General features: G+C 46.7%; 1 protein-coding gene across 1 annotated transcript in view; it reads right to left on the minus strand.

The window, feature by feature from the left end:
- HHAT (hedgehog acyltransferase) overlaps window positions 1–21,942 on the minus strand; it is a 361,616-nt gene that overhangs the window by 261,328 nt on the left and 78,346 nt on the right. The window contains exons 5-7 of the mRNA XM_068986339.1: window positions 21,336–21,530; window positions 18,327–18,542; window positions 7,334–7,505 (exon numbers count right to left, since the gene is read on the minus strand). Coding sequence (XP_068842440.1) covers window positions 7,334–7,505; window positions 18,327–18,542; window positions 21,336–21,530 — 583 coding nt within the window. The remainder of the gene's footprint in view (window positions 1–7,333; window positions 7,506–18,326; window positions 18,543–21,335; window positions 21,531–21,942) is intronic.

Raw genomic sequence — 21,942 nt, forward strand, 5'->3', positions numbered from 1 at the left:
ACCCACTCCAGTATTCTTGGCTGGAGAATCCCATGGAGAGGGGAGCCTGGCGGGCTACAGGCCACAGGGTCGCAGAGAGTCGGACACAACTGGGTGACTAAGAACACCTGGACAAAGAGAAGACTTTAAAAGCTCCCAGAAAGGAGGCTCAAAAGTCAAATTTCATACGAAAGATGCAGAAAATGAATGACATCAGACTCAACTGCAGCACCACAAGCCAGAAGATAACGGGGCAACGCACTCAAAACGCTGGGGAGGAAAAATGATTTCCAACCATGAGGACCACACTTCACCACCTTTTTAAGAGCATGAAGAGGGCAGAATAAAATCATTTCAGACATGTAGGAAATCCCTAACTGACCTCCCCTGCATATTCTTTCAGAAAGGTTACTGGGGGATATACTTTGTCAAAACAGGCGGAGCAACTAAAAGAATACGCGTATGCCGGGGAACAAGCCTCCGACACACACAAGAAGCAAAAGGAATCCCCAGGATAACGAAGAAAGGAATTTCCCTGGACAGCAGTTAAGCAGCAGGCGTGGAAATCAACAAACCCAGATGGAGACAGGACAGAAGGCTCCTGGGAAGGCGTAAAGAGGCCCAGCATCTATCCTGCTGTGTTCAGGGAATTAACTCCCCATCTGACAAGTCCTTGTCGTGGGTGCAATCTTCCTACTAGAAAAGTAGACTCTGCCAGACACTTGCTTCCCCAGACTCCCCTGCACTCCACTTAGGCTCTGCCCTTTAGACAGGGACACTCTGGTGGCACTGCCACTAAAAATGGCACCCCAAGGCCAGTGACGATGTGGACAGTTCGGGGTACAGAGAGTGGTGCCAGCGGAGGCTGTGCTGAGGGCAGTGGCCCCCTCACGGAAGAGCCCAGTGGCATATTCTGGGCTTGGATTCCTGGCTGCCTGCCCCGAATTCAGGTGTCCAGCCCTCCCTGTGATTCTGTGAACTACCTACCTACCCATTTTCCTTTGAAGGCATTTGATTTTCTGCATCAATCATCCAAAGTTGTTTTTTTGCTACTTCCAAGGAAGAAACTGACTGATTAAGAAGCAGATACTAGAGGGGAAAGCTAGGAAATCTTGATTATCCGGATTCCTGGAGGCTTAAGGCAGTAAAAATCCAGCTAGTAATAATCAGCGAGACTCTGGAAGTTCCGCGCACCGTGTTGAAACGGCTAATCAAATCATAATTGTGTGTAATCACCTAGAAAGAAGCAGCTATTGAAAGCAAGGCTCTGAGCGACCAAGGGGACACTTCCACGGAAAACTGCTGTGGTGGAAACCATGCTATCCTAATCAGATCTTTCTCCAGGAAGGAAGAGCTTGTTATCCCAGTCGACGGAAATGTGACCAGAAAAACTCTCAGCTGTTAGCTGCTTTGGGGACTGCCTCCTCGAGAAACCTGGCTCATCCAAGGTCATACCCCTTTCTGACATAGCCCACATCCAGTGGCTAAAGGACACGTGGGCCTAAAGGCTTGTCTCCATTTCATTTAGGACAACTCTTAAGGATACACTGGGGTCACAAAGAGTTGGACATGACTGAGCGACTGAATTGAATATTACAAGAAAACTACATATCAATATCTCTCATGAACATACATGCAAAAATTCTCAACAAAATATTAGCAAACCAATCCATCAATATATAAAAACAATTATACACCATGAAAAATGAGAGTTATCCAAGTATGCAAGACTGATTCAACATCTGAAAATCAGTTAATGCAATCCATCACAACAACAAGCTAGAGAAGAAAAAATGGGTAATATCAATATATGCAAGAAAGAAGCATTTGACAAAATCCAACACCCATTCATGATAAAAAACTCTCATCAAACTAGGAATAGAAAGGAACTTCCTCAACTTAGTAGAAAAAGCATCTACAAAAAACCTACAGCGAACATAATACTTAATGGCAAGAAAATAGAATCTTTCTAGTTTGAGACTGAATTAAAAACATCATACTTGATAGTGAAAATCAGGAAGAAGGCAAAGCTGCCCCTTCTCACCATTCCTTTTCCATATAATACTGGAAGTCCTATATATTTTCGGAAGGAAGAAATTACTTTTGCTTAAAGATGACACGAGTGTCAATGTAGAAAATCCCAAAGAAACAATTACAACAACAACAACAAAAATCTCCTGGAATAAGAGATTGTAGAAAGGTTAGGGAAGACAAGGTTAATATATTAAAGTCAATCACTTTCCTATTTACTGACAATAAACAAATAGAATTTGAAACTAAAAACATAGTACTATTTACATTAATACCAAAAAATATTTAGGTAAAAATATGAGAAAATATATGCAAGTTATATATAAGGAAAACTATAAAAGTCTGAAGGAAAACTATAAAAGTCTGAAGAAAAACTGAATTCTGAAGAAAAAGAAATTGAAGAAAAACTAAATAAATAGCCAGTTCGTGGAAAGAAAAGCTCACGATATTCAAGATATTCATTCTTCCATACTCCATCTATAGATTCAATGCAATCCAAATAAAAACCCTAGCAAGTCATTTTCTGGATATCAACAAACTGATTCTAAAGCTTATATGCAGAGGCAAAAGACTCAGAATAATCTACCTGCATTGGAAGAAACGATGAGAGGTGAAGGCCTGCACCTATCTGCCTTCCTTTCAAGACTTACTTTTCTTTCAAGACTTACTTTAAAGCTACATTATCAAGACAGTGTGATATTGGTGAAAGAATAAACAAAAAGATCAACAGAACCAAGTAGAGAGCCCAGAAATAGACTCATCAATATAAATCAGTCAATCGATCTTTGATAAAGGAGCAAAGACAATACAATGGGGCAAAGATAGTGTTTTTAACAAATGGTGCTGGAAGAAATTCATGTCTAATTTCTTACACCCTTCACAAAAGTTAACTTGAAATAGCTCATAGACCTAAACATAAAACACACAATTATAAAACTCTTAGATGATAACACAGGAGAAAGCCTAGGCGACCTCAGACATGGTGGTGACTTTTTAAGATATAACACCAAATGCAAGATCCATGAAGGAAATAACTGATGAGCTAGACTTTATAAAAATTAAAACTTTCGCTCTGTTAAAGTCACTGTCAAGAAAATGAGAAGATAAGCCACGGACTGGGAGAAAATATTTGAAAAGAGACATCTGGTAAAGGACTGGCCTCTAAGATATACAAAGAACCATTAAAACTCAACAATTAAAAAAGGAACAATCCAATTTAAAAACGGGCAAAGATCTGAATGGACAGCTCACCAAAGAAGATATGCAGAGAGCAAATAAGCATATGAGAAGATGTTCTACATCATGTTACTAGAGAATTGCAAATTAAAGCAACAATAAGATACTGCTACACAGCTATTAGAACGGCCACAATCCAAAATACTGACAACACCAAATACTGACAAGTATGTGAAACAGGTTCTCATGCTTTGTTGGTAAGAACACAAAATGATACAACCACTTTGGAAAACTAAAAAAAAAAAAAAAAAGCTAGTTTGGGAAAAAACGACCAGTTTGTCAGTTTCTTGCAAAAATAAACATATTCTTACCATAAAATCAAGCCCTTGTGGTTATTTATTGGTATTTACTCAAAGGACTTGAAAACTTACAGGCACATAAAAACCTGCATGTGGATGTTTGTAGCAAATTTATTCATAACCGCGAAGCTTAGAATCAACTGAGACATACTTCACTAGGCAAACAGATAAACGCTGGTACATCCAGATAATATTATTCAGCATTAAAATTAAATGAGCTATCAAACCATAAAAAGACATGGAGGAGCCTTGAGTTGCATATTACTGAGCAACTGAACTGAACTGAACTGAACTGAACTGAGAGATGTCAACCTGAAAAAGCTACATACTGTATGATTCCAACTACACAACATTCTGGAAAAGGTAAAAGTATGGAGACATTAAAAAGATCAGCGGTTGCTGGGGATTAAAGGGGAGGGAGCAATGAACAGAGCGCTGGGGATTGTCAGGGCTCTGAAACTTCTCTGCGTGTATCAGAGCGGTGGACACATCCTGCACAGCCCGCGGACTGTATATAACACTGAGTCAGATCTAATACACAGAGGGACTCTGGGCAATGGCGTGTCGCTGTACGTTCATCGCCGGTAACATGTACTCTGGTGGGAACACTGATACTGCGGGAGGCTGTGCACGTGCGGGTCAGGGGACAGATGGGAAATTCCTGCACTGAGCTATCAGTTTTGCTCTAATCCTAAAGTGGCTCTAAGAATAAATTTTTTTTTATTTAAAAAAAAAAAGGAATGATAAACCCTAAGATCAGGTTACTTTGTGGAGGGGGGTGAAAAGTGATGGAATTGTGGGTACAAACTAAGGACTTCTAGGATTCTGGTTAGTTCTTCAGTTGAGTGATAAGCGCCCAAATGGATCACTGATGACTTTTTAGCCACTGGAGTTACCACCCTTAGCTCTGACCTTAAGAGTACTAGCTGTCTGAGACAACAGCTCTTCCTTACTGTTTAAGCACCATTTCAAGTTCTGCTATCCAGTTTTCATAGTTAAAATCATCCAAATGGATAATCTCCTAATTTGGATGCAGTACAATTGGGATCTGATTTAGCACAAGCCATCATTTAATCCTATTTTGTTTGCCTAAGTGTATCATTAAAGCCTTAGATTATTAGTTGCTTCCAACTAAGAAAAAAAAAGATTTTCTTTGGGAAGAAGGGACTCTCATTAAAACGACTCAGCATTCTCCCAATCCTGAAAGGCATCTTCCTTTAAAACATTCTGATTAAGCCTGTGTGATAACAAGGGCAATCAAGACTTCTCTTTAAAAAACAAAAAAAATCTATAAATCACCAAATAGATAAGAAGTCAGGCCATTACTCTTGCCCCCGGCAGAGAGCAGCTTAATCTGACCGGAAGACCACCCATTTCCCATCGGAGCCCCAGGCTGGAGGTCAGACCACACAGCTGAATTCAGCCACCGCGGAAGCTCTTGAAAGGAACACAAACAAAGAAACGGGAGATTTTGTTCAGAAAGGAGCATGTTCTCTGCTGTTTTTGCCAGAGGAATAAGAACAGTGGCATTACACGGAGAAGTCTTTTACTAGAGACTTAATAGGGTGTCCTGCTGAGGAAATAAGACCTCCACCCCACCTACATGCAGATATAAAGAAATGAGTGCTGTGCTTGGTTGCTCAGTCATGTCCAATGCTTTACGACCCCATGGACTGTAGCCTGCCAGGCTCCTCTGTCCATGGGGGTTCTCCAGGCAAGAATATCAGAATGGGTTGCCATGCCCTCCTTCAAAAGAAATGGGTAGATAAGAAATAAGGGCCAACAGAGGGGCCTACGTGAGCATGTACCATTAATTCTATCTACCAGACATGGTTTCACTTATCCTTCCAAACAATCCTGCAAAGGTGAGTCTGCTCATTGAACAGGCGAAGACGCCGAGTTGCAGCAAACTGTCAAAGGCTGCCCACTAGCGGCTGATAGAGCCGAGGCTCAAACCTACAGCTGACTGTGAACGGATAAAGAAAATGTGGTGTATATATTTTATACAAATATATACACACACACACACACACACACACACACACACACACACACAGTGGAATATTACTCGGCCATAAAAAGAACGAAATATTGCCATTTGCAGCAACACGGATGGACTTAGAGATTATCATACGAAGTGAAGTGAGCCTGAGAAAGACAAATATCATGATATCACCTACGTGAAGTTACAGGCACTCAGTCACGTCTGACTCTTTGTAACCCCACAGACTATACAGTCCATGGAATTCTCCAGGCCAGAATACTGGAATGGGTAGCCTTTCCCTTCTCCAGGGGATCTTCCCAACCCAGGGATCGAACCCAGGTCTCCCGCATTGCAGGCAGATTCTTTACCAGCTGAGCCACCAGGGAAGCCCAAGAATACTGGAGTGGGTAGCCTATCCCTTCTCCAGGGGATCTTCCTGACCCAGGAATTGAACCGGGATTTCCTGCATTGCAGGCGGATTCCTTATCAACTGAGCTATCAGGGAAGCCCAATATCACCTACATGTGGAGTCTAAAAATGATGCCAATGAACTTTTGACAAAATAGGAATACATTCACAGACATAGAAAACAAACTTATAGTTAAGGGAAAATTGAGGGGAGGGATAAATTACTGATTTGGGATTAACGGACACACACTACTATACATAAAGTAGACGGTCAACAAGGATCTACCAGGAACTATACCCAATGGCGCCCCACTCCAGTGCTCTTGCCTGGGAAATCCCATGGACAGAGGAGCCTGGTAGGCTGCAGGCCATGGGGTCGCAAAGAGTCGGACACGACTGAGCAACTTCACTTTCACTTTTCACTTTCATGCACTGGAGAAGGAAATGGCAACCCACTCCAGTATGCTTGCCTGGAGAATCCCAGGGACGGGAGAGCCTGGTGGGCCGCTGTCTATGGGGTCGCACAGAATCGGACACGACTGACGTGACTTAGCAGCAGCAGCATACCCAATATTTGTAATAACCTATAAGTGAAAAGAATCTGAAAAAGAATTTACCTACACACACATGTGTGTGTGAGTGTATATATACACATATGGGCTTCCCTGCTGGCTCAGTCAGTAAAGAATCTGCCCGCAATGCGGGAGACCTGGGTTTGATTCCTGGGTCAGGAAGATCCCCTGGAGGAGCACATGGCAACCTACTCCAGTATTCTTGCCTGGGGAATCCCCATGGACAGAGGAGCCCAGTCTGGCGGGCTGCAGTCCATAGTGTCACAAAGAGTCGGACACGACTCAGCAACTAAGCACAGAGCACACGTGCGTGCGTGCTCATGCGCGCACACACACACACACACACACATATGTACAACCAAATCACTTTGCTATACACCCGAAACTAATACAACGTTGTAAATCAACTACACTTCAATCTGAAAATAAAGCCTGTATCTGTCTGACTCTAAAGCTTTATACTCTGCTTTACATCCTACACGAAAACAAGGATGACTACAGAACTCGGTCTTACAGCACCAGCTCTTAGCAGGGACTCCTGTCCAGTGCAATGCTGGCCACACCAGGAAGATGTAGACCCAGCTGAGCTTAGCAGGAATTCCATCAGGAAGAGGGGCTGCTACCATCCTTGGCTCCCAGCCCACAAACCTGGCCCTAACCTCGGTCAGCCACTTCACTCATGCGTCATCTTGGCCACAAGAGGAACATGGTTAAAAAATACAGGGTTTGCTGAAGGCAACCACACCCCTGTCTGCTCTCTGACCAGCTTCCCCGTGAAGCTCGCTCCTGACGCTTGCTCTACCGCCGGCGATCTCACCAGTTACCTAAGGTCCAGTTCGAGACGGCCCTCAGGAGGGAGGCACTGCTGTAGATGGCATGCATGTACATGAGATGCACCATCAGCTCTGCCAGCCACCAGTAGAAGAGGAGACGGCCCAGCCCCAAGGCAAGGATGGAAAGGCTGGTCTTCGGCGAGCTCTGCTCCTGCTGCTGCATCTAAAGGGGAAACGAAAGAAGTCATCGGATGGCACCACCATTTTTAAAACCTTTCAGAGTCCCCCAGACAACGTTTTTTATAACTTCTCATTATCGCTGTTATCTCCGAATGGAGAGTTCGTTTAGTTTGCCTTGGGAACACTCAGTGCTCTTGGGTGAAAAGAATCATGTCTGACAAATCTCATATGATATCACATATACCGGCAAGCTTAAAAAAGGATACAAATGAACTTATTTAGAAAACAGAAACAGACTCACAGACATAGAAACCAGGCTTATGGTTACCAAGGGGGAAAGGGGGGCGGGGGGAGGTGGATAAATTAACAGTTTGGGATTAACAGACACACACTACTATATATTAAATAGGTAACAGACAAGGACCTAGTGTATAGCACAGAGAACTATATTCAATATCTTGTAATAACCTATAAAGGAAAAGAATCTTAAAAAGAGTAAACAAGTAGACAGCTAGTGGTAAAGAACCCACTTGCCAGTACAGGAGACATAGAGACGTGGGTTTGATCCCTGGAAGGGGTGAAGAAACCCTGCAGGAGGGAATGGCAACCCACTCCAGCATTCTTGCCTAGAGAATCCCATGGACAGAGGAGCCCGGCGGGCCACAGTCCACGGGGTCACAAACAGTTGGACATAACTGAAGTGACTAAGCAGAAATAACTGAATCATTTTGCTGTATACCTGAAACGACTGCCAACACTGTAAATCACATTATATTTCAATTAAAGTTTTTTAAAAGTCACGTCCGAGTTAGAATACTCTGTCCCAGAGTAAGAATATAGCTTGTGGGGGCCACAAGCTAGCCCAACGCAGAAAACCAAGAAGGGGTTCTGCACCCTTCACCCCTGCAAAAATCCAGGGCAGAGGGTCATTCCTGATGTATCCTAGACCAACACACAAAAACAACAGAGAGACTTCCTTGGTACTTTAGTGGCTAAGACTCTGCACTCCCAGTGCCGGCGGCCCTAGTGTGATCCACACTCAGGGAATTTAGATCCTTTATGCTGCAATGAAGACCCAGCACCATCAAAAAACAAGGCAAAGCAAGCAAACGAAAAGCCAAGAGAGCATACATAAGTTTTCTGGATGTTACACTGACATGATTTTATTAGGCTGAAGGCTGCCTTGAAATGCAGAGGGGAAGTGGATGCCTTAATTGCGAACTTGTAGCTGCACACATTGGAGGACAGAAGATATGCACTCGATTCAGCCTTTGACAAGAACGGCTCCAGACACCACAAAAACAAGGGAGGCCCGGCCCTGGGGAAACTGATCTGGGCGTCCTTCTCTGACTTCTCCTCTCCTCTAACCATCAGGGCACACCGAGCCCCACTGCAGCCAGGAGAGGCTGCAGGCACAGCCCTGAGAGGTGACGGGTGACCTGCACTCCCAGGAATTCATTTTTATTCCATTCTTGAGCATATAGTCTACCACGGTCTCAAACTCTCCTCTTCCAGCAAGAAGCCAGACCAAGAAATTCGGGCTGGCACAGAGAAACTGCAATCACCTGCGTGGATGGCTTTCACCCTTTTGTCATCTGCTGGGTTAGCTACACCCAGGAAAGCTGTTGGTTTTACTTTTTTAACGTAAGCCGATCAAACTACGGGAATTTCCTTTTTCCTTTCGTTTTCTTCAGCTCACTTGAGAAAGATAACATGTTAGGAAACGAAAGTATTAATAACTGCTTTGAAAGACCCATGCCACCAGGTTTGCCAGGGGAAGTGCTGGCTGGCGAGGTTATCCAGGGAGCTAAGCCTCGGTTTGCAGTCTGGCATGGATCACAGTTCACTGTAATTACAGCCACAGCCAATGCAACGCCCCCCACCCCCCTTCCCTTCTCCAAGAATAACTGAGGGTGGTTTTCATCTGAATCCTTACCTCAAGCGTGCCTGCTCTGCGAGACCCTACAAAGTCCACAGCAGAGCATCAGTGAACCAGTGGATGGCAAAATCCTCAGTTAAGAGACCCCTGACCTGCCTGATCCCTTGTGTCTGCATTACTTGAGAAGAAAAAGGAAATCAGGCAGAGGTCCAACAGTAGGGGCTTGGGGCTTGGTTACATGCATGCGCGCACCTCAATCATACATAGTCACAAAAACGCTATTTTTTGATACCAATCTGCATAAATCATGAAAGGCTGGAGAGAGAGAGAGAGAGAGAGAGAGACACCAAAATGGCAGCAGTGATGGTAATCTTTGGATGGTGAGGGTCTTCGGTTATTTTAAACTGCTACTATTTTTGTAACTGGGGGGAAAGTAATGAACGTTTCCAATAGCGTGAAGGCATTGGTCCTCTCCAATAGAGAGACAAGCGCTCTGCTTCTGCACCCTTCTTGTCAAAAATGCTTTGGGGAGCGCGGCATCCTCGACGAGAAGGCCTGCCTCTCTCTCTCTTCTGCGCCAGCCCCATCTTTATTTCTCCTTACCGTCCCACTTTGGGGCTTCCCCGGCAGCTCAGTGGTAAAGAACCCACTTGCCATTCAGGAGACTCAGGTGCAATCCCTGGGTCGGGAAGATCCCCTGCAGAAGGAAATAACAACCTACTCCAGTATTCTTGCCTGGAAAAATGCACAGAAAGAGAAGCCTGGTGGGCTACTGTCCATGGGACTGCAAAGAGTCAGACACAACTTAGTGACGAAACAACTACCTTCCCACCTCACTCAGAGATTTTCTTAGCTATATGCTAAGTTTCCCTTTGTTCAAAATCAATCCTTCTCTAGCTCAAAATTCAAAAAGACACATACACCCCAATATTCATTGCAGCACTATCTACAATAGCCAGAACATGGAATCAACCTAGATATCCATCAACAGATGGATGGATAAAAAATATGGTACATATATTACACAATGGAATATTATTTAGCCATTAAAAAGAACAAAATTGGGTCCTTTGAAGAGACACACAGACTGCCATACAAAGTGGAGCAAGAAAGAGGAAACAAACACTGTCTAGCAAAGCAAATGCATTTGGACTTAATGAGCATCAGCAAATGAAGAAATAATGGCAGAGTGTCCATCAGCCTGTGGCAGCTAGAACAGTTCACACCAAGGCAATCAGCTGAGCCAAGACACAAGAGGCACCTAATTCCTCTCCAGGCCAGTGGGCAAGGCCTTTCTTGGTGCCAGACTTTCGGAGGAAAGCAGCTTCCCTGATTGAACATGGTAACAACTCACAAGCAGAACTGACCGAAGACCATCTTTGCACAACTGTCTCCAGCTTCTAAATAAGCAACGGTGCACATGACCTGCAGGCCCATGAGCAGACAGCTAAGCCCCAGCTCAGGTCCCCTGAGGACCAGACCTGCACCTGTGGTCGCGAGGCATCACTGGGTGCGCAGTCCTGTCCCCGGGAGCAGAGAAGAGACAGGAGAGCCTCTGCCGGATCAGGACAAAGGGTCCCGCCAGGCGATCGGGAAGGTAAGTCTGGCCAATCGCCTGCAGCTCAGGCGACCATGTGCCACGGGCAGCCCACAGGCCCTCCTTTCCTTCCCCACACAGGGCACCATCTAAAGGGACCCGAAGATCTGTAATTAGGAAGAAACACAAGGTGCGTGTGTCCCTGACTGGCTTCCAGCTAATGACTTACCTATCCTTCCCAGGGCCCAACTTCCTCCCCAGGCTGAGAAAGGCATAATTATGTGGCATCCTGGACCAGAAGGGCTGGACTTCTCTCTGCAGTGCTGCCTTTTTGATGCCGGATGCCTCCCCAGTCAGAGTATGAGAAATGTCTATTCCTTAATCACACCGGCAAATGCAGCAGAAGGAAAACAACCCAGTTTTTCACTCTATTTGTTTTTACTTTAAAAAGAATGGATATCAGCTTTTCTTTAGAGTCGTGTCTTTATTACAACCCCTGTATACCTTCCATCGAGTTGACTCCCTTTTATTTAAAAAACTGTATCTGTCCCTTGTCGATCCAGCAGGAAGAAAAGACACACCACACACAGCTCACCTAATGAGCAGGGCTGCTCATTATTCAGCTTCGGCAAGCAAAGCATTTCGCCAGAGATGTTTTAAACCGAGGGCAGTGCCAACCTTAAGACCACTGGAAACTGCCACCAATGGGAATTTTTAGTGAAGACTCCACGATAAAACACACATTAACTCATCTGCAAAGTGCATTGTAAAACACATTATATTTTAAAAGCTCATTTCATGCAAATTGCATAAAAAGGAATATCAAAGCCTTTCAGAGATTTTCTAATGATTCAAGGTGACAGTTCTCAAAGCTGAAAGGTTCTTTCACACATGAATAATACCCACATTGGAGAGCACCAGAGAAGCCTTCCCCAGACACAACTGTTCAACCGAGTCACCCCCACCCCAGCCTCTGTACTTGGCTCCAGGGCACTGTAGCCCAAGTCTTGTTGCTTTATAATGAAGGCGTTTCTCTCCAGCCCACGGTCTCAGGCCATACCCCTTCCCCAGGAAATGATTCCCTAGTCAGACCCTCACTGCATCCAGATCAAGGCAGGTGGTACCCACTGGTCTCTGCCAGAACAGCGAATGGAGCCTGAAGTCGGGGTAGCAGCCGCAGAACTGGGACCTGGCCTGGCCAGCTTGAGGGTCCAGACCCGCACGTCCACACGTCACACTGCATCCTCACTCTAATTCCCGTGAGGGTCACCGAGCTGGCAACAAAGCTCCAGTCTTTATTTCCCCCACCCCAACGTGCACTCCATTAGCCTCTCTTTGCCTCCGTGTTACTGTCTGTGAAGTGGGAATAACAAGTGTCTTACTCCGCGGGCTGTTGCTAGGATGAAACGTGTTAGAACACGGAAAGCCTGGTTGGGGTGAGTGCTCAGTGAGTATTCCTCCTCATGGTTAGCATCACCGCAGGTGCCTTCTGGAGCCTACCCCAAACCCTGAGTGGTCTGCCTGGGACAGTGACTGCCAGCCCTGGTCGCTCAGGGACTGGGCCCACCCCTGTAGCCACTGCCTGCATCTATCCTCCGCTGACCTCCTCTGAGGCCTGGGATGGCCCTTGCCCAGAATCGTGCCCAGAATGGCCCCCACTGCCACCCTCATCTACCAGCTAGGACCCCCAGGGCCTCGGGTCTGGCATAAACAGATGTGAGTTCTTATCCATGGGAGCCTCCCCAGGTGAGACCTGAAACTGGCCCCTGGTTCCCAGAGAATAGTTCAGTTCAGTTCAGTCGCTCAGTCGTGTCCGACTCCCTGCAACCCCATGAACCGCAGCATGCCAGGCCTCCCTGTCCATCACCAACTCCCAGAATTCACTCAGACTCATGTCCATCGAGTTGGTGATGCCACCCAACCATCTCATCCTCTGTCATCCCCTTCTCCTCCTGCCCTCAGTCTTTCCCAGCATCAGGGTCTTTTCCAATGAGTCAGCTCTTTGCATCAGGTGGCCAAAGTATTGCAGTTTCAGCTTCAACATCAGTCCTTCCAATGAGAACCCAGGACTGATCTCCTTTAGGAGGGACTGGCTGGATCTCCTTGCAGTCCAAGGGACTCTCAAGAGTCTTCTCCAACACCACAGTTCAAAAGCTTCAATTCTTCGGCGCTCAGCTTTCTTTATAGTCCAACTCTCACATCCATACATGACCATTGGAAAAACTAGCCTTGACTAGACAGACCTTTGTCAGCAAAGTAATGTCTCTGCTTTTTAACATGCTACCTAGGTTGGTCATAACTTCCCTTTCAAGGAGTAAGCATATTTTAATTTTATGGCTGCAATCACCATCTGCAGTGATTTTGGAGCCACTCCCCAAAAAAAGTCAGCCACTGTTTCCACTGTTTCCCCATCTATTTGCCACGAGGTGATGGGGCCGGATGCCAAGATCTTCGTTTTCTGAATGTTGAGCTTTAAGCCAACTTTTTCACTCTCCTCTTTCACTTTCATCAACAGGCTCTTTAGTTCCTCTTCACTTTTTGCCATAAGGGTGGTGTCATCTCCTTATCTGAGGTTATTGATATTCTCCCGGCAATCTTGACTCCAGCTTATGCTTCCTCCAGCCCAGCGTTTATAAGGAGAGACCAAGGAAACAAGTGGGCTGCTTGGACTGGCAGGGCAGGGTTAATAACCCAGGGAGCTGACAGGCAGCCATCGTCACGGGCGCCGCAACACCAGCGGATCTCTGCATCCACCGGCAGAGTTTCAAAGCTGAAACAGAGGCCTTTCCTGGGTTTAGTCACGTGGGCAGTTCAGACGGTCTCAACGACACCTTCCTCTCTCAAGGTCAAAGCTATGCCCCAGAAACGGCTCCCAGCCTGGGAATCATGGGCGGAAAGTACAATCCAAGGGCGGGGGGGGGGGGGGGGGGGGGGTGAGGGGCCTCTGACTGCCCAGGTCCAGACCGTGGGTCAACCAGTGATCCCAGCCTTTCAGTGACCTCCTCCAACAACATACTCCAGAAATGACACTCAGTTGTGGATAACAGTAACGACAATAACAGAGTGCACAACACGTCAAGCCACGTTACCTAGACGAAATCATTTAGTCCTTACAACAGTCCTATCTAGGGGGTATTATTTTTCCCATCATACTGATAAAAGGAAATGCAGTCACAAATAAGGTGAGTGACTCACCAAATGCTCTCAAGCCAAAGCAGAGCAGGGATTCAAACCCTGTAACTAAAGGGCTGGGCTCGGGAGTTTTGCTCTTAACCATCAACCACATTCCCTATTTAAGCACTGTCTTTCCCTCAGGGCTTCCCTCATAGCTCGGTTAGTAAAGAATCTGCCTGCAATGCAGGAGATCCTGGTTCAATTCCTGGGTTGGGACAATCCTCTGGAAAAGGGATAGGCTACCCACACCAGTAATCTTGGGCTTCCCTGGTAGCTTAGCTGGTAAAGAATCCACCTGCACTGTAGGAGCCCTGGGCTCAATCCCTGGGTTGGAAAGATCCCCTGGAGAAGGGAAAGGCTACCCACTCCAGTATTCTGGCCTGGAGAATTCCACGGACTGTATACTCCATGGGGTCGCAAAGGGTCGGACACGACTGAGCGACTTTCACTTTCTTCCCTTTGGGGCAGGAGCACAGCCCTCAGCAAGGAAAGTCCCCTCCAGTGCCCCCCAGCACACACAGCAGCTCCTCACTGCATGAGTCAGCCTGCTCAGAGTAGGACAGGGTGGCCCCAGGCTCCAAGCTCAGCAAATAAACAGCATTTCCTGTCTTTCGCTAGACCTCCCCCACGCTGTCCCCCACCTCACCCCTGGCTCAGTATCTGAGTTCCACAGACCCCTGGGAGAAACACAGACGGGGCCCATATTTCTGAGACTCCAAATGCCATTAGAGATGGCCTTTGAGTTAACACTGGGGCCTGTTGACAGGCCCAGCTTTCCCTGTTGGTGATTGATGCGTACACATATCACACGCCATGCATTACAGAGGCACCTCTTCTATGCTTGCTTCATCTTGGGCATGTAAAGTTACACACTAAAGGAAACAAAAACTGAGCGAAAGAAGTCTCTTCGGGTGGACCTAAGGCTCTCATTTTAACCACTGTGGTTTGTGGGGCTGAGTGGGTTTCCACAGTGAGGCTCTGCTGCCCCCTGGTGGCAAGTCTTCTCCTGTCCTTCAGAGACTGGGCGTGCTGGCCTGAGAGGCTAAGGACCAAATTTCAACTCTTCTGTTTCCTATGATGTTTACTCATTCACGCGAGCATTGTTCAGAGCATACCTTGCTTACAAGCTCTGCCGGCCAGCTTTCTTCCATCCCCTCCCAGTCTTTCCCCTCCCGGCGTCTCTGATGGAATCCTTTCACGCTATGAGGTCAGCTCCTTAGTAGTTTAACTGCTCTCCTTTTAGACCCGTTTTTCTCATAGGAGTTGAGTGCCCATAAATACCCCCAGCAACCACAGAAATCACTTGTCTTTTTATTGCCCTGTAGCTTATTAACCATCTTGCCATTTCTAAGCTGACTTTTCCAGGAATTCTCCCAGATTACAGAGAAAGGCTTCAATCTGCCTCTTTGTGTTTCTGCTTTTGGCAACTGCTACCATTTTGAAAGGGGTAAAGAAAAAAAAAGGAGAAAGAATAGACAGAGGTGCAGCCCAGAGTCTCCATACCTGAGCCTCTACTGGCAGAAACTCAAGAGATCGAGAGCCTGTGGCTAAGGATTCAGGTGAGCGATGCCCTCAGAGCTCGTCTCTGTTACGACAGATTCGGGACCCTGCAACCCGCCTCTCAAATTCCCTCCAGACTACAGGGGACAGTCAGAAAGGAGGAGACAAGAACTAACAAGAATGGTGATCTGCCAAACAGCGAAGTACGGATCCCACAGGAATGAGCTCCTTAATGGGTAAGAGGCGGTTTGGAAAATAATTTGTTTCCTCTTAATGGGTTTAGTCTGTGTTTCTCTGAGAATTATTATCTGTCTTCAAGAGAAGGGTGGGGGTGTGCTGCGGATATTAAGCCCAAAAGCTACTGACTGCAATGTTAAAATTTGAAACTTACGATGGCCACGCCATGTGTGCGCACTCAGTCGCCTCTGACTCTTTGCGACCCCATATACTGTAGCCCCCAGGCTCCTCTGTCCGCGGGATTTCCCAGACAAGAATCCTGGAGTGGGTTGCCATTTCCTTCTCCAACAACAAGGAGGTTGTGAAAGAGACAAAATGTGGATGAACTGAACCCACCCTACACTGGGCCTACCCCACCCCAATCTTCTCAGGAGGGCCCCCACCTCTGGAGAAGAAGTTCTTCTTCTAAAAAAACTTAGGAAAGTGATTCTCCACCTCGCAGCATCAGGACCACACTCAGGGCCCCCGCCCCCCAGGTTTCTGATTCAGAACGTCTGGGGCAGGGCCTCAGAATCTGCATGTCTGACAAGTTTCAAGTGAGGCTGCAGCCACGGGTCGAGGGACCCCACTTTAAGAATCACTGAGTCGGTAGCCATTGAAAAGAGTGAAATAAGGCCACGTGCAGCGACACGGATGGACCCAGAGATGGTCACGCTGAGTGAAGTAAGTCAGACAGAGAAGGAAAATTATCATATGACATCCCTTCTATGTGGACTCTAAAAAGATAGGATAGAAATGAACTTACAAAACAGAAAGAAACTCACAGACTTAGAAAACAAACTTATGGTTGCTGGGGGGGAAGAAATAGTTAGGGACTTTGGGAAGGTCATGTACACACTGCTGTATTCAAAATGGATAACCAGCAAGGGCCTATTGCACAGCACATGAAACTCTGCTCAGTGTTACACGGCAGCCTGGATGGGAGACGGATTTGGGGGAGAATGACATGTGTATGCATGCTGAGTCCCTTCACTGTTTACCTGAAACTACCAGAGCATTGTTAATCGGCTATACCCCAAAACAAAATAAAAAGTTTAAAGTTTGAAAAAAAAAAATCACTGAGTTGGAAGATCAGCTGCCATCACTAGACCACCTCTGGCTTTTACACAACAACTTCAACCATGATTTTCAAACACGGATTTTAAATTCCTTCATGGCAAAAGAATGCTCCCAGGTAACCCAAACTGAAGTATGAGAAACCATATGCTAAACATATCAATACATCCACCTAGAATATCAATTTCCCTTAAACATTTGCAGAGGGAAAAAAGTTTAATGATTTAACTGGCAATTTTTAAGTATTAAGTTATTGTTTAATGCAGAAATGTAATGTTTGAATACAATGTGAAATTTTTAAGGCAAAATAAGGGATTTCTAAGCACCCTCCTATTTGTGCAGGGGGCACCTTTCGGGGTGCCTGCTCCAGAAATGTGAAACAGTGCTGCTGGCCCTGCTCTTCAACATGTCCAGGCCCCCCGTGTGTGCCCATGTGTATACATGTGTGTGCCTGCACACACACGTGCAAGCACTTACTATTCTCACCTCCATGAGGATTCTCTTGTTGGGCAGGGGGGGTGGGGGCAGGAATATTCTTGGAGAAATCCTGTTTTTAGGCATCACTGATTACTCACACTTTGGGTGAATTAACCTAGTACACATCTTCCACGACGCTGGCTGTGGAATGAGGAAAGGAATCCAAAGTAGGAGGGAAAATGAGGTGGGAATGATGAAGGCAGCTTGCTGTGAGCCTCGGACTAGACTGCTGTCCAGGAGGCAGGCACGGTCCTGGGCAGAAAGAGACACCCAGACCTGCAGACACACCACTGCACTGCCTTCAAACCCCCTCCAACCTCACTCTGTCATCCCACCTAGGTCCCCCTGAACAATCCCCCAGCCACAGAAGAGCTACTTCAGAAGCAGTTTGTGAAAATAAAAGGGCACCAACTATTTGCCAACCAACCGCTTAGTCAGTGTCTCCTTCCATTTTCCCAGTAAGTCCATGAAAACCCGGGTTTCCTTCTCTGTGGCTGGCCTGCCTGGGATGCCCACGCCCAAGCTCCTGGCTGTGCCCAGTAATTATTTCTGGCTACCGCAGTCCACTGGGAATCTGGGTGGGGCCCCTACACCCGACATGCGCAAGAGACACGGCGACCTTCATCCGGAGGCTAATCTCCCCACAGTGTTTCACTTCTTGTCAGAATTCACGACAACCATGTGTGTTGTACATTTGTGGGCAACCAAGTATGGGCTTCCTGGTGGCTCCGCAGTAAGGAATCCACCTGCCAATGCCGGAGACATGGGTTCAATCCCTGGGTCAGGAAGATCCCCTGGAGAAGGAAATGGCAACCCACTCCAGGATTCTTGCCTGGAGAATCCCGTGGACAGAGGAGCCTGGCGGGCTACCATCCATGGGGTTGCAAAGAGTCAGACACGACTGAGCGACTGAGCGACAATGTGAAAAGACTCACGAGTGACCACAGCAACAAGGACAGAAGCATCCCGGCAGGAATGCCCGTGCAGTCCTCGGAAGGCTCTACCTGTGCGATGAACTCCGGGAAGCTGAGGACGGGCCCGTTGTGGAAGACCGGGTAGTAGAAGACGTAGGCGAGCATCCAGGGGAGGGAGTAGCAGGGCCGCTCGGCCGGCGGGGGCCGCCAGCACAGCTCCAGGCTGAAGCTGCTGTAGCACAGACAGCGCACGGCCAGCGTGAACTGCAGCAGGTAGCACTCGTTCTCGGTCGTGCACCACCCTCTCTGCGGAGTCACAAGCAGAGAACAGCCCTTGAGTGTCGCGGACAGACACCGTCCAATCTCCAGGGGAGGAGCTCTCGTCCACGGGCAGAGCGGCTGTCCCACCCCGGGAGCCGAGAACCACCCAACAGCTGGTAAACATCATGCATCATCAGAGCAAGCAGTTAACGAGCAGGAGAGGGTCCCTAACGTCGGCCATCGGCTTCGCGTTAAGCCTGATGCAACAGAGGGTGAGGGTTTTCCCAGATACGCATCCGCGCGACACACCAGTGCATAGCACGGAGATTAGCTACATCCGAGGGGTACTGTGAAAGCCCCTTCCACAACTCTGAAGACACGGAGAGACCTATCCAGACAGATCTCGGGACTCTGGGGGCTCAGGTCCAGATCCCCGCAATAAAGGGAACCTTGCTATAAAATGAGTCACACAGTTTGCTTGGTATCCCATTTGCACATAAAAGCTAGGTTTACACTATTCTACAGCTTACTACAGGGGTCCCAAACCCCTGGGCCACAGGCCACTGTTGGTCTGTGGCCAGTTTAGGAACCGGGCTACACAGCTGGAGGGGAAGGGCAGGTGAGCTAGCGAAGCTTCACCTGTATTTCAAGCCACTTCCCACGGCTCCCGTTACTGCCTGAGCCCCACCTGCTGTCAGATCAGCGGTATTAGATATTCACAGGGGCGCGAGCCCTACTGTGAAGTGTGCGTGCCAGGGTCCGAGGCTGCACACTCCTTGTGAGAATCTGATGCCCGATGATCTGTGGTGGAGCTGAGCTGGTGGCGCTGGTGATGGGGAGTGCACAGGAGTAAAGTCCACAAGAAAGGTGTGCCAGGAAATCAATTTGTTAGAAGAGTAATCCCCACAAGGCACAATAAAATGATGTGTGTCTGTAAACGTCACATGGGATTTATGTCTTCAACATATTTTTCCTCTGGCTCTGTCATTAATTTGGCTTCACGTGTAGTGGAGGATTATTTTCCAAACAAGCTTTAGAGACACATCATCAAAAGAAATAGTCCCTGCCTTCAATGAACCTGAATTCTCACACAGGAGACAGGTACACAAGACAGCATGAAATAAGAAATAACAAGCACTTTGTACAAAACTAGGCGAAGAACAAAAGACCAAAAGCAACTGTGATAAAATCTTGAGACTACTGAGGGAGTAAAATTATGGATCATTTTATAATCTATTTTTCTACATTTTCCATATTTTCTAAAATATGTATGTATTGTTTTTTAATGAGAAAACTAGGTGATGAAAATAGGTACAAAAAATAGAATTGGGACAAAGGACAGAGTAGTTCATTTGACCCATGAGAGTCTTTCAAGACTTTACACAGAAAAATTAAGCACTGAACAGTGTTTCTACTCCATGTCCAAGACTTCAGCAGCCACCAAGAAAAATCAAGAAAACTGCATGTGTGAAAGTATGGAAACCCAGCGCAACTAGTTGCTGGTCATTTGCTCCCTCCTCTTTGGCAATAGTTTTCACACTACCAACATACATAATTTATTCACCACCAATGCCCATAACTGATGCTAGTGGTCCCCAAATAAATGATCATTACAATCGGAGACTGTTTTGAATACTTGCCAGATCCCCCAAAAGTTAGACGTGGATTTGTTTTTATTTTTATCGCAAATCTGATTTTAAGCACACTTATTTAAATAATCAGGTAGCTTAATCGTTCTGGGAAGTTAAGTATCTTTTGTTAGGAGAGAGCTGCCACCTGACCTACTCACGCCAGTCTACTGGGGAGAGTGAAAAAAAGAATTAAGAGAGCCTAACAACAGCAAAAAAGAAAAACAAACTTGAATTTTCAAAATGCTACCATTTTTACAAAATTGCTTAACACATTATCTTGTTAGGTCCTCAGAAAACTCCATGAGGAAGGCAGAGCAGCTCGTACCTTCATTTTCCAAATGATGAAATTGAGACTCAGAGGTCAAATACTGCCTCTGGTTTTAAGAGGAGGACACATAGCAAATAGAAGAGATTAGAAAACCACCGGCTCATTCTTCCTGCTGTGTCCTTTCCCACGTCTGGGCCAGCCCAGGGCTCTCCAACTCTAACTGCCATCGTATGAATCAATAAATGAGTGAACAAATGGGTGAACAAATGGACAAAAGTTAAAATGCCACAGGAACACGTGGTTAAAGGAAGACTATCAGAAGCTTCCCAAGATTTTCTGTGCAAGGAAAATACCTTACCTGTTTCAGGGACCACCGTGGGCTTCTGATGAAATAAAGATGTGAGAATTCCCTATAAACTCTGCAGAAGTTTACAGATGATTTTTTATTAAAAGCATAGGGGATTATTCCTGGAGGAGAAAGTGGCAACCCACTCCAGTACTCTTGCCTGGGAAATCCCACGGACAGAGGAGCCTGACAGGCTACAGTCCATTGGGTCAAGAAAGAGTCGGTCGTGACTTAGCAACTAAACAACAAGGGGATTACTGCTTCCTTTTCCTTTTGTTCCTGTGACATCTGGCACCATCCATGCTTACCGAAACTGGGAGGAAAGGTACAGGGTCGGCCGTGGACAGCCTCCAAGGGCTAAAGCGTGTTAGCCCCTCAGTCACGTCTGGAGGGCTAAGACAAAGTCAGATACAAAGGATTGCAGGATGCAACACCCTCTGCGGCCACGAGGGGGAGCCCCATCCCAGTTCTTGGATTGACTCTTATCTGAAAACAAAGGCATCTACCTGGATAATGGCATTGCGAAACAGGTTTTCTCCTTCCCGTTGGTATATTAAAAAAAAAAAAAAAAAAAAAAAAACAGAGGCTCTTACCTTAACTTCCTCCACATCTTGCAGTCTTAGTGTAGAGAGCAGAGAGAGAGAACACACCCATGATAGGAACTGAGACCGGAACTGAGCAACACAGAAGGAGACGGTGGTGTGAATAAGAACCATGGCGGTGCCTCGGGTCCCCAGCACGCAGCGGCAGGCCCACATCCCATAGGCTGCGAGGATCCAGGGTTTGTGCTGCAGACAGAGAAGGACCCAGAGAGAGAGAGAGACAGAAAAGAGAAAGTAAGCTAACAGCCTTTGCCATTGAAGGTTCTGTTTTGTGACCCTTTAACCAAACTCATTGTCCTGGGGGTTTAGTGTTAACACAGACGAAGAGGATTCAGAAGGACCTTCAATATTAACCCCAGATAGCGGTCCCCAACCTTTTGGCCACCAGTGGAGACAGTTTTTCCATGGACCAGAGTTGGGGTGTGTGGGTGGTTTCAGGATGATTCAAGCACATTGCATGCATTGTACACTTTATTTCTGTCAATTACATCAGCTCTACCACAGATCATCAGGCATTAGATCCTGGAGGCTGGGGACCCCTCCCCAGAGTGATGGCTGCCCACCCCCAGGTCCTAAGAACTTCACCAGATTCACCCAG

This window comes from Capricornis sumatraensis, chromosome 14, assembly GCF_032405125.1.
Source record: "Capricornis sumatraensis isolate serow.1 chromosome 14, serow.2, whole genome shotgun sequence".
NCBI lineage: Eukaryota > Metazoa > Chordata > Mammalia > Artiodactyla > Bovidae > Capricornis > Capricornis sumatraensis.